The 15,309-nt window shown below is 51.9% G+C and overlaps 1 protein-coding gene across 3 annotated transcripts in view; it reads left to right on the forward strand.

Moving 5' to 3' along the window:
- The first annotated feature begins 5,312 nt into the window (after positions 1-5,312).
- AP3B2 (adaptor related protein complex 3 subunit beta 2) overlaps positions 5,313-15,309 on the forward strand; it is a 31,120-nt gene continuing 21,123 nt past the window's right edge. Inside the window, exons 1-4 of one of the 3 annotated variants that reach the window (XM_060293789.1) lie at positions 5,313-5,651; positions 14,060-14,135; positions 14,271-14,345; positions 14,650-14,745. In XM_060293789.1, coding sequence (XP_060149772.1) covers positions 5,539-5,651; positions 14,060-14,135; positions 14,271-14,345; positions 14,650-14,745 — 360 coding nt within the window. In that variant the 5' untranslated portion in view covers positions 5,313-5,538. Of the gene's footprint in view, positions 5,652-14,059; positions 14,136-14,270; positions 14,346-14,649; positions 14,746-15,309 lie in introns of those variants that run through there. The other 2 variants (XM_030878523.2, XM_060293790.1) reach the window with 2 other exon arrangements.

Consider the following 15,309-nt stretch of genomic DNA (forward strand, 5'->3'; position numbering starts at 1 on the left):
CAGCCCAGGGTGTGCTGGGGGCTCAAAGGAAGGGTCTGCTCTGCCCCAGTGGGGAGCCCCAACCCTTGTTCTGGCTGGAGATGGCCAGCTGAGAGCAATGACCCCAAAACCTTGCTTCCCACAGAGGAACCCTTTGTCCAGGGCTAGACTGAAGGGGGACAGGAGGGGCTAGGCCATAGCCACACCACCAAGGGCCACCACAATGACCCCACAAGCCCTGTGCTCAGTGGTAGGACCTGACTGGGTGAGGTCCTTCAGGGATTTCTGGGGGAAGGGCAGGGCCCCAAGGAGACTGCCTGTCACCCCACACCCAGTTGCAGGGCCACTCTCACCGCTGTTCCTCTGAAATTCTCCATCAGAGTGAAAGGAGAAAGAGATCAGGTCCCCAGTGAGGACCCCCAATGGGATGGGCAGCATTTCAGGCCAGGTGCCCAGAGAATGGGATGCTCTGTCCCCTGGGCTCTTGCTCACAGCTCTGGGACCTTGCTCCTCCTCCTTTCTTACAAAGAAAATGGCAGCTTGGCTCAATGAAAGCCAAGGGGAAGGTCAGGAAGAATACAGGGGGTCAGTAATTCCTGGTGGTGGGGTCTGGGGAAGCGGGTGCTCGTGTGCCAGCAGCATGAGGGAGGCAGTGCTATACAGTGGTTAAGGTCATGGGCGCTGGAACCAGACTGCCTGGGCTTGAATCCTGGTTCCCCCACTTACTAGTTTGTAACCTTGGCAACCTCTCCAAGCCTGTTTCCCTTTCTGTTAAATTGGAAGGATAACAACAGTATCTATTTCATTACATTACTGTTAGGGCTAAGTGGGGTTTTAGCACAGTTTCTGGCAATAAATATTATCATTATGGATGGAGCCCCACATATAGGCCTAGATCCCCTAACTGAAGGGTCACCTCCTCATCCAGACCCTGACTCAAAGTCCAGGGGCCCAGCTGATGGTGGCCAGAGTATTCACCACTGGGGAACTTTTCAGAGGGAGAGTCAGGGGTGGGGCCCTGCTCTCCAGAGCATTTCCAGCTGCGTGATTTCCTAAGAGCTCTGGGGCAGGGCTCACAAAGAGGCAGCCAGTTTCTGAGGGCCCATTGTTTTTCTCCTGTGAGATGAGAAAGACACTTTCTCCCCACCCCTCCTCCCTTGACGCCCAGCTCTGCATGCTCAGGTGCAGGCCAAAGATAAACAAACGCTGCCCGTCTCTCCTTGTCTTGCTCACAAAGAGCTCTCAGTGCCTCCCAATGGTTCTGTGATGCCCAGCCTTCCAAGCTTATTATCCCCAATTCACAGATGAGGAAGTTGAGGCCCAGAGGGAAGAAGTGGCTTATTTGATGTCCCATACAGAGAAGTGGCACAGCCCGGACTTGGTCTCCCAGTCCTGTATCCAGTATTGCAACAGACTCATGGGCACGCCAAATGCATAGCCACACATTGACGCACAGACAGACAGTCCCACGTGCACCGTGCACAGCCTGAGTGGGGAGAGGCCAGAGGGGCGGTGGTTTGGACCCTCACTCCTCAGGAGCCAGGTGGTGACAGCTGTTTGTTTGGGGTTTTTCCCCTCCCTAGATAAGCTTCACATCCCAGGTAACTGGAGCAGAAATCCTCAGCTTATCTTTTCTCCAGGTGGGGTTCCTGCTGCCCCAGTAGGGGCCAGGACAGTCCACTCTCTTCCACAGCTGTGACCTCTGCTTGGCCCAGTGGGTATGGGGGGAGTGGGAAGCAAGAGATGCTGCTGGTGGATTTCAGGAGAGTGTGACCAAAGTCCAAAGGGCTGTTCACATGACTGGGTCCTCCCTGTGGTCTCAAGGTCAAGAGAGATGGGAGAGGGGAGACCTCAGCCTAAGGTAACCAACTGTCCAAGTTTTCCTGGGTTCTTGGGATGTAGGGTTTTAAATTTTAAACCCTGGAAAGCCCCAGGCAAACTGGGATGAGGTGGTCCCCTGAGTCTTCCACAGCTCCCAGTTTGGGAAAATTGAGATTCACTCCAGAATATGTAGAGGATACTATGGACTGGGGCCAGGAGGGAAGGGAAGGGTCAGGGACAGGGGAGGCAGGCCCTACTTTCACCCCCTTTCCCAGGCTCTCTCTGAGACCAAAGCTCAGGCACAACTACGCAGGCCATCCTCCCAGGTCCCAAAAGCCCTTTGTTCCCAGTAAAGATAGGAGAAACCTGAACTAAATGTATTTCTCACTTCCTTATAGAGGAAAAGGAGGTAAGGGAGGTGACTGATGTTTAGGTCAAAGGGCACACGAAAGAGTCATGCAGACATACATTAAGCTGTGTGCACTCCAGCAAAGTGTAACTTTTGGAAACCTGTTTCTTTATCCTGAAAATGCAGATATGTTCCCATCTTGTGGGATTGTATGAAGCATCAATGAGCAGCAGCTTAATAGATGTTGGTGGCTGAGATTGTGGGAGGGTCTTTCTCCTCTCAGACTTGGCAGGAGAGGCCTGTCTTGGGTCTAGATCTCACCCAGGTTTCTGTTTCTTTCTTTTTTAAAAAATATTTATTTTATTTTATTTATTTTATTTTTATTTATTTTTTGGCTGCATTGGGTCTTAGTTGCAGCATGTGGGATCTTTCATTGTGGCAAGGGCTCTTCATTGTGGCACACGGGCTTCTCTCTAGTTGTGGCATGTGGATTTTTCTCTCTCTAGTTGTGGCATGCGGGCTCCAGGGTGCGTGGGCTCTGTAGTTGAGGTGCTTGGGCTCCAGAGCACGTGGGCTCTGTAGTTGAGGCGCGTGAGCTCAGTAGTTGTGGCACGCGAGCTTAGCTGCCCCATGGCATGTGGGATCTTAGTTCCCCGACCAGGGATCGAACCCATGTCCCCTGCATTGGAAGGCAGATTCTTTACCACTAGACCACCAGGGAAGTCCCCCAGGTTTCTGTTTCTTCAGGACTTCTGCTCCTCTCAGGTTCACATGCCCCTGGTGTTGCCTCCAGGGAATGGCAAGATGGGAGATGACTGGGAAAGGGGGTCCTAAAGGAGGAGGAGGGGAGGGGAATGGCGAGGTTGGAATTTGAGATGAGAAGAAAACGTTGCATAAGGAGGAGGTCTCAACTGCTGGAAACTGAAGGGTGGCTCAGGGCAGAATTTATCCATGATATCCAGGCCTCTGAAGTTCCTCAGCACAGGGAGGCATGTGTGGGGTAGCGAAGACATTCACCTCAGGCTTAGCCCCAAGCCAAGTCTCCCTGAGCCCTGGGTGGCCCATCTGACCCAATGATCAGTGGCTTCTCCCTCATCCCAGCCTGCAAACACCCGGTGGTCTGGTCCATTTCTCCTCCCAGGCCCTGACTGGGGCAGTCAGCACCATTAAGTTCTTCCTGTCTGAGGCTTTCCTGGGTCAACACTTAGAGGCCGTGTAGCACCTGAGCCAGGAGACCTCTTCCTGGTCAGGTTGGTGTCACCCACTGGATGCTGGTGCGGGGCCCACGTGGGCGTGTACTGCAGCCACAGAGAGATCATCCACTTTGAGGGTGAGTATCTCATCTGGAACACAGGCCTTAGTCTTCGAACAGAGGCTACCCATCAAGCCCAGCTCCACCAGTGGGTGGGCCTCACGGGGATGAAGACTGCAGGTCCTGAGCTCATGGTGTGAGTCTCTGAAGACAGGCAGTTGGGCACCCAGGGTGTGGGGCTCAGGGCCGCGGGATCCTGGGAGATAGGGATGCAGGCTGGATCTTGGGGCTGGAGTCACAGGACCTGACCTGGCTCTGATCCGCACTTGTCTGGTGATCCTTGCATGCAAGAATCCTGGTGGCCGCGGGCCGCTCATGTTTCTCGGCTCCTGCGAAGGCGTTGTGTCCAAACAACGGCAGCGACTGCTGCTGCGCCCCCGCTCGCTTTGGAGGGTGCTGTGTAGACAGGGCGGCTGGAGCACCGCATATGCAAAGCCTTGGACGCTGACCCACCTCCCTATCACCCCACGCACAGCAACTGCGTGCACTCTGCACTGCACTGCTCGGCCTAGAGCCCAACCTGGACCCCCTACAAATAGCCCAGAGTCCCACTAGTTCAGTGTGCACGGCCCAGCTACCCATGCAGGACCCCACGTCACCTCCAGAGCCAGTTAACAAATGCAGCTAACCAATGCGTTCCTGGAAAATTCAGGCCCTCCCTCCCCACCCAGGCCACGTTCTTCAAACTCAAGATCCACTTTCCTCTGGCAGACCCAAAGCCCCCAGAAGCAAACTAGGCCTGCTAACTCATCAAGGTTCTACTCCTCTGAAACGCTTTTCGGTCCACTCCAGGAAGATCCCAGCTCACAGATACTGGGCACATCTATTTACTTCAGCCTGCTTCAGCCAGGTGCTACCATGGTCCTGATCAGTCCCTATTCCCATTTTCCAATGGAACCCACCTACAGAGACAAATTCCACCTTTCCGGCCCTGCCCATTTCCACCCGGGCCCACCAATTCTGGTTCTGGAGACACCTGTATCCTAATCTATAGATCAAGACTCAGCCCTATGGACCCTTCCACACTCCGTATCCAGGCCTTCTCACCTTCTCCCTGAAGTCCAGCCAAAAGACCCCAGTTATTCAACCTGATGCCCCAAAGTCAACTAGAACCCACCCCTTCCCCCAACCCAGTCACCACTTTCCCTCTGGATCCAGGCCGTCTTTCCTTGGGGTACCTTGGGCCTTGGGGGAGGAGCTGAAGGCCTCACATGATCCAAGAGTCTTGGCAGTCACACCAGACCCTAACCCACCCTCTTCCCTTCCCCTTCTTTCCTAGGTTTCGGTGGATGTGGACTTGACCGTGGACTAGCCATGACCTCAGGCACTCCTGGGTGGGCATGAGGGCTTCAGAAATGGTTATTAAACTATTTTCCAAAGCTGAATTCGGGGTTCACATTCCCCTCTATTCTGTCCCCATTTCTCTACATCTGCATCTACATCTACAACAGCATGCTGTAGGCTCCTTGGCGCTCTTGGACCAACCTTCCTTAAATTCCAACATCTCCAAGAAACCCTTTTGCACAGCTTTCTCTTACCCCTCCCCCACCCCCGCCCTTTCCTTCCACAGCGTGGGCGAGCATCCGCGCTAGTATCTGGGATGAGTGGAGCCCCTAGAGGCCGTTCCACCGAGACCCGGTGGTCTGTGGTAGGTAAAGACGTTCTGCATCCCCAGAAGGCTGTCCCATAATCAGTCCAGCAACCTCCACCGCTCCCCCCCACCCCAGACCTGGAGCTGCATCAGTCCCTTTAAAGGGCAGGAACCTTCCTTACTGGGGGGTGGAGGGATTTCCGAGGGATTGGGGCGGGGCCAGACCCTGCTACACCTCCCCTCCTGCTCCCTCCTCGGACACGCCCTCCGCTCCGCAGGCGCCGGTACCTTTAAGAATCTTCACGCGAGCATCCCAGATTGATAAATCCGCGCGCTGCCTCCGCCACCGCAGGTTGCGGCCTTTGCGGAGCCCAGGCCGCGCAGCCGACTTCGCCTGTCCGGCCTGCGTTCCCTTCCTCGGTCCCTGCCGCATCCCGGAGGCGCCGCGACCATCCCAACGAAGCCCGCGACCTCCCCTGCCGCCCCATGTCGGCCGCCCCCGCCTACAGCGAAGACAAGGGCGGCTCTGCTGGCCCCGGGGAGCCCGAGTACGGCCACGACCCGGCGAGCGGCGGCATTTTCTCCTCCGACTACAAGCGGTGAGGGAGCCCGCCGAGAGGGTGGCTGTGCCCGGGCCGGCCTGGAAACATGCGCTCCGGTACCATGGACAGCGCACAGGCCAGTCGGCCGCGCCCAGGCCGGGCCCCGGCGGCGCGCACCGGAAGCCTGCCCAGCCCCCTCCCGCCGCGATCACGGGCCTTCGCGACGCCCGTCCCAAACGGCAGCATCCCGCAGTGAGGGGCCGGCCTGCGACCTGGGAAGGGGGTGGGAGGCTGGTGGGGGATGGGCCAGCCGTCTCTCTTTCTGGAGGACCAATCCTCTCGCCCCAGGTGTTTCTCCTGTTAGTAGGTTTGGATTACACGCGTTCTCCGCCTTTTTTCGCGTGTGGCAAATTGACTCCAAAATAACGTGGGGGAGGGGTCAGAACCAGCAAGCTTGAGCCTGGGGCCTGTCCAGGAAGGCCCGTCCTGGAATAGACTCAGAACCTCCCAGGCCTGGCCCCTCCTACAAATCCATTTTCCCTCATTCTGGACCCCATGTTCTCATCCCCATCTCCCATCTAGCGCTCACACTCCTGCTCCCCACATTGCCCCTATAGTTCAGCCCTACCTTAACTTCCCACTCTTCCCTTCCGCCTTTGGCTCATTCGTTCGTTTATTCGTAAATTTTGAAACAAGCCTTTTTAAGGGCCTACTGTATCGAGTCTCGTCCTAGTCACTGTGAATGCAGCCATGAACATGAGACAGTCCTTGTCCTCAAGTTGCTCTAGAGGGGGACACAGGGAAGAAGCTGTCAGTGACAGTTCAGGGTAGCGGGGGCTGTCAGAGCGGTGAGAGGAGCTGGTCCCTGTGCCAGGAGAGAAGGGACAGGGGAGAGCCAGGGATGTTTCAGGCAGAGGAAAGAGCTTTTAGCAAGGTGTGGACGTGAAGGAGAGCTAGATCACAGGTTTTGTAGGTGCTAATACGGTGAGGGCAGAATCTCTGTGCAAGCCACCAGAATGACCAGAAATGAAGGTGGGGAGATGCCAAGGTCGGGGGGGGGGCGCAACTGAAGGGTTCTAAGCAGGCAATAGCAGATTTGCATTTTAGAAGGATCCCAGCTGGGTTGTGGAGAAGAGATTGGAAGGGTGCTGGATTCAGCAGAAGACAAGTGAAGGGGGCTGAAGTTAGGGGGGAGGACATGATGGTGGCCGAGACTATGGGCGAGGCACAGGACTTGAGGGCTATTTTAGGTGGTAGAAGCCCCAGACGTGATGATTAACTGGGGGGAAAGGTAAGAGGAAGGGGCTGGGAGAAGATAAGGATAATCTCAGGTTACTAGTTCTTGTAACTGGATAGATGGTGGTGCCATACAGGATAATTGGGGAAAAAGACATTACAAGCAAATTTGTGGAAAATAATGGCTTTTGACATGCTGAGATTGTAGACTCTGAGGTATAATACATTCAAGTCTAGTAGGTAGCTGGATGTTAGGATTTGGAGTCCAGGAGATTATTATATATATCCATCAAAGCCACAAAAGGAAGCCAAGAGAACCTAGGGAGCATGTAATATAAAATGAGTTCAGACAGGGCACAGGTAGGAATCCTGAAGACATGGAATTAAGAGTGACCAGAGAGCAGGGGAAAAGTGTTTCAAAGTAACTGAGAAAAAGTAAGCCAAGGGAAGGAGGAAAAATAAAATGTAGTTTCAAGAAGGAAGCGATCAGCAGTGTCAATGCCCACTGAGGTCAACTCAAACAAGGAAAGCAATCATGACCATTGGTTAGACAAAGAGCAGGTCAACCCCTTCCTGCTTTACTCCCCACCTTCTGCCCTGGGAGAATAGTTCTGGCAAAGTCAGAAGAGGAGGGGCTAGATTATTTTTCCCCAACATTCTATGATGAACAATTTTAAACATACAGAAGAGTTGACTAATACAATGAATGTGTGCCCTCCCTCTAGATTCAACCATTGATGACATTCTGCCATTTTGCCTTATCTAACCATCTGTCTATATTTTTGGCTGAGCCATATAATTTGTAGACATCGTGGCGCCTCAGCCCTAAATTCTAATCAGCATGGGAAGCCAGATTAAAGTGAATAGAGGAGTGAAGGGGAGGTAAATAAATAAAACACAGTGGATGGGAATTTTGCTTTCAAGAAGTGTGACTGTAAGGGGGAGAGAGGGAAAGAGTTGCCAGAGGAGAACATCAGTTCAAGAAGGTTTGTTTATTTTATTTTTGTTGTTATTTTTGTTTGTTAATTATTAGGATGGGAGAGCCCAGAGCAAGTTTAACTGCTGATGGGAAGGAGCCAGCCGTGTGGGAGAGGCTGAAAGGAATTGAAGGAGAGAGGGGAGGGGAGGCTTACAGAGCTGGGTGGGAGGATTGGCCTGGCCTCAAGGAGGACCAGCTCTGCCCAGAGGGAGGAGGACAGGAGAGGAGAGAATAGATGCAGATGCTTGGGAGCTGCGGGGGATTTGATCTAAAGCCTTTATTTTCTGTGAGAAGCCAGTAGTGAAGCTGCAAAGGCAAGGCTGTGGGTGGGAATTTGAGGAGCATCAAGGGGGTTTGAAATAGAGCAAATAAACTAACCACTCCTGGCAGGGTAGGGGCTGAGGGGACAAGAGGGCCAAGGATGTGAGTAAGAAGCAGATTGGAGGGGTGGACCTGTGGGGCCTAGGCCAAGTATGGAGGAAGGAGAGATAAGAGAGTGCTGATAGGAAGGAAAAAATCAAGGAAATGGCCTTGGAAAGACAGGTGAGGATCAAGATGGTTAGGGTCAGAGTGAGAAGGGTGTACAAGATTTCTGAGGAAGAGCTGTTCTGAGGAGGCAGAGGTCCAGTTGTGGCATGAGAGTGGAGGAGAGGGATGCCCCACCTCTGTCTGGATCAGCTCTCCTGCCCCCTAGTCCCCTGCCTGGAGATTGGGGGTTGGCCCTGTCCCCAGTCCCTTTCCTCCTCCCCCTCGTGAGTCCTTGTCTCTGAGCAGTGAAGAGGAAACCAGAGCCTCCCTCCCCGCCAGTGTCTAGTTTCTGAGTTTCGGGGCGGGCCGCCTGGTGACAGTGACAGGCATCCCCAGCTCCCTGGTCAGCTCAGTCCCATTTTGGAGCAGGACCTGGTGCCCAATGCAGCGATTCCTGCAGCTCCCAGGGGCCGTGGTGAGGCCAGGGGGCAGAGGGGCTGATGGAGGTGATCAGGAGGCTGCCAGCCCTGTGCTGGCCCCTGAAGGCGGGCCCCCACCCTGGTACCAGGCCCTGCAGCCGGAGGAGCTCCGGTGGCTGCAGGCGCCAGAGGAAGACACGACCCCAGAAACGTCCCTGGAAGGACCTTGCCTAGAGCCTGGCCAAGGCCACAGCCAGAGGCAGCCACTACGGTACAGAGGGGCCCCCAGAGACCCTCACCCAGACAGCCAGGAAGGCAAGGGGTGGGAAGCTGCCATTCTCAGCCAGGACCCATTTAAGTCCCACCTCCTCAGCAGGAGGACTGGGCCGGCATTTAGGGTCTAGGTGGGAAGCGGGGGGCATCAGGGGTATTGTATGGGGGACTGAGAGTTTGAGTTGGGGGAGATAAGCCTAACTCCCTGGAAGCTCTGAGGGGAAGAGGATAGTAAAATATTTGAGGGTGGAGTAAAATATTTGACCTTTTCCTCCCCCCAGGTCCTAGCTAGAGTGGGTTCTGGGTGAGGTTTGGAGACAGGATAAAGCGTTTGGCCACCCTCTCCTGTCTAGTGGGTTGGAACTTGGGTTGTGAGGGGAGGGAGGAAAGTGGATATCAGGTGAGATGAGTATGTCTGGCCTCAAATGCCATGTTTTACCCACCAGCTGGCTCCAGTGCCCCTCGCCCCAGAGAGTCCCTCAGGCCAGGGGTCAGGTCACAGTGAGAGCAGTATAAGGGGATCGGACTGCGGGAGATTAATGTTTCATGGCCTTAGAGTGTTGCTGTGTATCTCTCCCTTCTTCTCCCTCTTGGGAACATAAGCTGGTGGGAGTGAAGATGAGGGACCCAGGGTGGTTACACCCTAGGAGGGAGCTGCTGTCTTTCAGGGGGCAGCTGACAATCCTACCTGTGCTATGTCCGCTATGTCCCCCCAGTCCCTCCGCTCCCTCGATTCCCCTTACCTAGGGCCCTAGAGCCTTCAGGAGCCTGGAAGGTGTGCGCTAGGCTGGGTGGGTGGGAGAACTGTGGGTGCCACAGCACACGCCCTGGGCGTGTGCATTGGACACGGCCCTGTGGCATCTTTCGGGGTGGTGAGTACACCCGGGTGCGAGGAAGCCTGCTTTAGAGAACTCCCAGAGTTAAAGGGGCTGGGCAAACTCTGACAGGTCCCAGTGAAGTCACCCCAGGCTGGCCAGTGAGGACGCCCACGTGACCCCTCAGAAGGAGGTCAGAGGATCATGAGGCTGGAGTATTTGATCCCTTAAAAGCCTGTATTTATCATCAAGAATCTCAAATGGGAGCCCACAGGCCATTTTGTCCAATGAGACTGGAGTAACTCAGTCTTGTCAAAAAGGTGCATGTGTATGTGGTGTGTGTGTGTGTCTGTGTGTCTGTGGAGGGACGTGTGTGGTGTATGTGCATGTCTGGATCGGGGGTGGGGGAAGTCGTGGTGGATATGTGTCTGTGGGCGTCTATAGGGATTTGTAGGTGAGGTGTGTGCGTCCATAGGTGTGTGGGTTTATGTGTTGAGAGTGTGTTTTTGTGGGAAGTGTCTGTATGTGTGGTATATATGTCTGTGACTGTGTGTATTTCTGTGGGGGTTGTGGGTGTGTGTCTGCCGGGTTTTTTGTGGGTGTGTGTGGGTTTATGTATAGATTTTATGTGTCTGGGGGTTGTAGGTGTGTCTTTGGGGGTCTGGGTATGTGTATGGGGTACAGGTATGTCTGCGGGGAGATGTGGGAGGGTATCCCTGGTACCATATCCCTGCGGGGGTATGTATGGAGGTTCCTGGGGGTGCAGTGGTGTGCGTCTATTTGGGAAGGTGACACCCAGCTCTGTCATTCTTCCCACACCCTCAGTGCTGCCCAGGCCCAGGTGAATGGTCTGTATCTCTGTCTACAGCCATGTGTCCTGAGTTCAAGACACCTAGGAATTGACCACCTGGTTTGTGTTTAGGAGGGTGACAAGGTGGTTGTCTTCTGACCCTGGCTTGGCCATAGGGAGTAGAAAATGTCCTCTGGTTTGGGGGGACATCTTCCTGAATGGAGGAGTTTTGATCTTTCTTTTTCTTTTCATTGGAGTATAGTTGATTTACAATGTTGTGTTAGTTTCTGATGTACAGCAAAGTGATTCAGATATATAGAGATATATATAATTTTCATATTCTTTTCCATTATGGTTTATGACAGGATATTGAATCTAGTTCCCTGTGCTATACAGTAGGACCTTGTTGTCTATTTTATATATAGTAGTTTATATCTGCTAATCCCATATGCCTAATTTATCCCTCCTCCACACCCTTTCCCCTTTGGTAACCATAAATTTGTTTTTTATGTCTGTGAGTCTGTTTCTGATTTGTAAATAAGTTCATTTGTGTCATATTTTAGATTCCACATATAAGTGATATCATATGGTATTCATTTTTCTCTGACTTACTTCACTTAGTATGATAATCTGTAGGTTCATCCATGTTGCTGCAAATGGCATTATTTCATTCTTTTTTATGGCTGAGCAGTATTCCTGAATGGAGGAGTTTTAGATCAACTTGAGTGGGGCAGGACATCTTCTCCTGCCCTCATCTGACAGCTAGCAAGTCCTCTGTGTTCTGTTAAGCACTCACACATTTCTGCAAAATGCAGCCCTACGACTAGGTGCATGTTATGTCAGGTTCTTTTCTTCCTCTTAGCATTTAGCACTTACTCATTTCTCAGCATCAGCACCAGTCACACTTGCCTCTTTATGACTATTATCATGCTCTTCCCTCTCCTGATATTGCTACCTCCAATTTCTGATTCTCTATTGCTTCTAAATGTTTCACTTCTGTGACTAACTTTGCGCACACTGCTTTTTAACTCCTACCATTGGTGATACCTCTCCCAGCTGGGTTCTCATGCCTAGGTCAAAGCTATGGATTATCTGAGTATCATCTGGGAGATTAGAGAATGTACAGTTCTCCATACACAACCGCTCATCACATTTTGGAATTGCCTGGGCAATATATGAGTGCATCAGTGGTCCCACTGCTCTATCAGCTGTGTGCAGACACATTTTTCCACGGGGTTACTCACACTTCTCTGTTCACTTCTTTGACCACCAGCCCCTGGATCTCTGAGTATGGTCAGGCAGGTTGTTCACTGCTCAAGGGCACATGGCCAAGGAATACCAAACAATGCTCCACCCACTGAATGGGGAGCAGCAGCACAGGGCTGTGTCTACCTGGTGGGGCAAGCGGGTGGCAGAAGGGCTTGCAGTAGCCCTGACAGTGAATACTGAATATAGACCCTAAATTTATATCAGTACTTTATCTATTTTGAATATTAAACTTTTATTCACCATATCCCAAATATTTTCCTTTCTGTTGCTATTATGGGCTGAATTGTGGCCCCCTCAAATTCATATGTTGAAGTCCTAACTCCCAATACCTCAGAATGTGACTGTGTTTGTAGATAGGGCCTTTAAAGAGATAATTAAGTTAGAATGAGGTCATTAGGGTGGGCCCTAATCAAATATAATTCACCCGTTATAAGAAGAGGAAATGTGGACACACAGACCCACAGAGGGAAGACCATGTAAAGATATAGGAAGACAGCCATCTACAAGCCAAGAAAAGAGGCCTCAGAAGAAACCAACCCGCTGACACCTTTATCTCAGACTTCTAGCCTCCAGAATTGTGAGCAAATAAGTTTAGATTGTTAAGCCACCCAGTCTGTGTTACTTTTACGGCAGCCCTAGCAAAGAAACACAGTTGCCTTGGTTTTTTACTTTCTTAAATTTAGTTTACATACAAAAGTTAAAAAAAAATAAACCTAGTAATAATAATAAAAAATTATTATTACTGATAATTTTATGACCTTGAAAATTAAAATTTCCCCCTCTTCCATATATTGAAATAATTTAACTATTAAACAAATGTGGAATTAATTTTGGTGTGAAATATATGAACAAGTTAAATTCTTTGCTACATAGCAGTTGTCCCGACAGCATTTATTTCAGGGGAGGAAAATTTCTTTCTCCCATTGGTGAGTTATTTGTTCCTAATGTATCAACTTAGATTCATTTGTAAAATTTCCCCCCTATGACTCTTGACTTTCTACTTTTAACCTGGTACCATAGGGCTTTTATCGTTGTCATGTTGTTTTGTGTTTTGAATTCTGGTAGGGGGAGTTGTCTGTCATTGTTCCATTGTTCTCTTGTTCTCCCCCCAAAATTCTCTGGCGTTCTTACCAATTGATTTTTGTTTCTGGATGAATTCTGCAGTCACTTCAGGAAGTTTGACAAAAGGCCTCCATTGAAATTTCAATGGCCATGGTATGAAATTTGTATATTGGCTTGGAGACTACCTTTATTCCCCTCTGTCTTGTGCGAGGGGTTATTTATTTAAATTATCATTTACCTCTCCCATTAGGGTTTTATAACTTTCTTGAATGACTGTTGAATGTGACAGGTCTGGCCTTTGTGGTAAGACCACCTCAACAGACTCTGGAGAATCTGGGACCCGTCCAGTCCTTGGAATCAGCTCACTCTGTGGGGTCAGGGCCTGGGACCACACTCGGGGAGGACAAGGGCATCTTGCTCTTGTTTTGACACCCACCTCCTTTCCACTGGCTCCAGGTCCTTCTCATCTATCCAACTGGCCGTTTCCTGGGAAGGGTCCCTACCTTTCCCACCCCAAATCCATCCTGTCACCTCCTGGCTGTATTAGTTTCCCAGGGCTGCTGTAACCACAAACTGGGTGACTTAATAGAAATTTATTATCTCACAGTTCTGGAAGCTAGAAGTCCAAAAGCAAGGTGTCAGCAGGGCCTTGCTCCATCTGAAACCTGTAGGGGAATCCTTCCTTGCCCCTTTCTAGCTTCTGATAGTTTGGCAATCGTTGATGTTCACTGACTTGTAGATGGATCACTCCAATCCTCTGTCTTCACAAGGCGTTCTCCCTGCATCTCTCTCTTCACAAGGCCATCTTCTTAAAGAACACCAGACATATTGAATTAGGGACCAACCCTACTCCAGTATTACCCCATCCTAATTACAGCTCAAACAGTTCTATTTCCAAATAAGGTCACATTCTGGGTACTTGGGGTTAGGACTTCAACATATCTTTTATGAGGGGGGCACAACTCAGCCCATAGCACTGGCTGGCCCACATGCTCCTCCCACCCCTAAGTCCCCTGATGTGTATTTTACCACCTTCCCTTCTGGTCGAGTCCTGCTTTCCCTGCCCAGGTCCCTTCTTTCTGCCTGGACCCTACTGATTGATAGCCCCACCCCCCCTGCTGTGCCCTCAGCTGACCTCTTGTTTCTCCCACCAGGCATGATGACCTGAAGGAGATGCTGGACACCAACAAGGATTCCCTCAAGCTGGAGGCCATGAAGAGGATTGTGGCGGTGAGGGGGGAAGGAGGGGCCTCCCTTGGGCGAGGGGCCTGGGGATCAAAGAGCAGCTCTCCTCGGCTCCTTGTGGACCTTCTCCTAATGAGAGCCGGCATCCTTCTTCTCCCCCTTCCTTGACCCCACCACCAGATGATCGCCCGGGGAAAGAATGCCTCAGACCTGTTTCCTGCCGTGGTGAAGAACGTGGCCTGTAAGAACATAGAGGTGAGCGCTACCTGGTGTGGGGTCTCTCATGCCCACCTCCACCAGGTGGGCATAAATAAACTGGAGCTGGTTGGGGGTGAGGAAGGGAACAATCCAGTCCTTGGGGTGGGGGGGCAATCTGCTCAGAAAGTTCCTGGTCCAGGAAAAGACACACCATCTAGACATCCCTGAACTAGATGTGGATCAGAGCAAAGGAGCCAGGGTACACCCAGGGTGCTTTCCCCATGGACCACAGCCAGCTGGGGTGATGACCTCTCATGGGGTAGGGGCACCAGTCCCTGCTGAGAAGCCCACTCCCCCCCAGGTGAAGAAGCTTGTCTACGTGTACCTGGTGCGCTACGCCGAGGAGCAGCAAGACCTAGCCCTGCTGTCCATCTCCACCTTCCAACGCGGCCTAAAGGTCAGAGGTCTCCGTTTGCCTCCCTGGGGTCTGGGCCTTGTGGGTGCTGTATTGGAGGAGTGAACCCAGGGAGACGTCTGAGCATGGGGGGACAGGCTCTGGAGGCCTTTTCCTACCTGCCTAAAGTTGGGAGAGTCAGAGGAGGCTGTGATGATGCCTGCCTCAAACGTGAACCACTTGAGCCCCTGACATTGGCCCTCACCCCCATTGATGTAAAGGGACTGAGGCCCACAGCCAGGCAGAAGTCTGCCTTCTTAGGACAGGGCTGTGTGCGGGGAGCTGCTGACCTGGATTCCTCACCTCTGGGTGTCGGAGCCTTGGCACTGGCAGGTTCACCTGGTCTGTGTATCTGTGGAGAACAATGGCTTTGGAACCTTTTCACCTGGAAATGGGTGAGGAGGACAAAAGGGTTTATTGAAAACAAATGAGCTCCATGGAGAGGAAAACCACAAAGTTCATCGAGCAGGAGAGCAGCCTCAGATGTGGAGACTGGGTTCCACGGTCAGCACAGAGAACATAAAGATAAGACCATTCCATTTTCAGTAAGTTCAATACAGCCAATGA

This window comes from Globicephala melas, chromosome 2 (assembly GCF_963455315.2).
Source record: "Globicephala melas chromosome 2, mGloMel1.2, whole genome shotgun sequence".
Lineage (NCBI taxonomy): Eukaryota > Metazoa > Chordata > Mammalia > Artiodactyla > Delphinidae > Globicephala > Globicephala melas.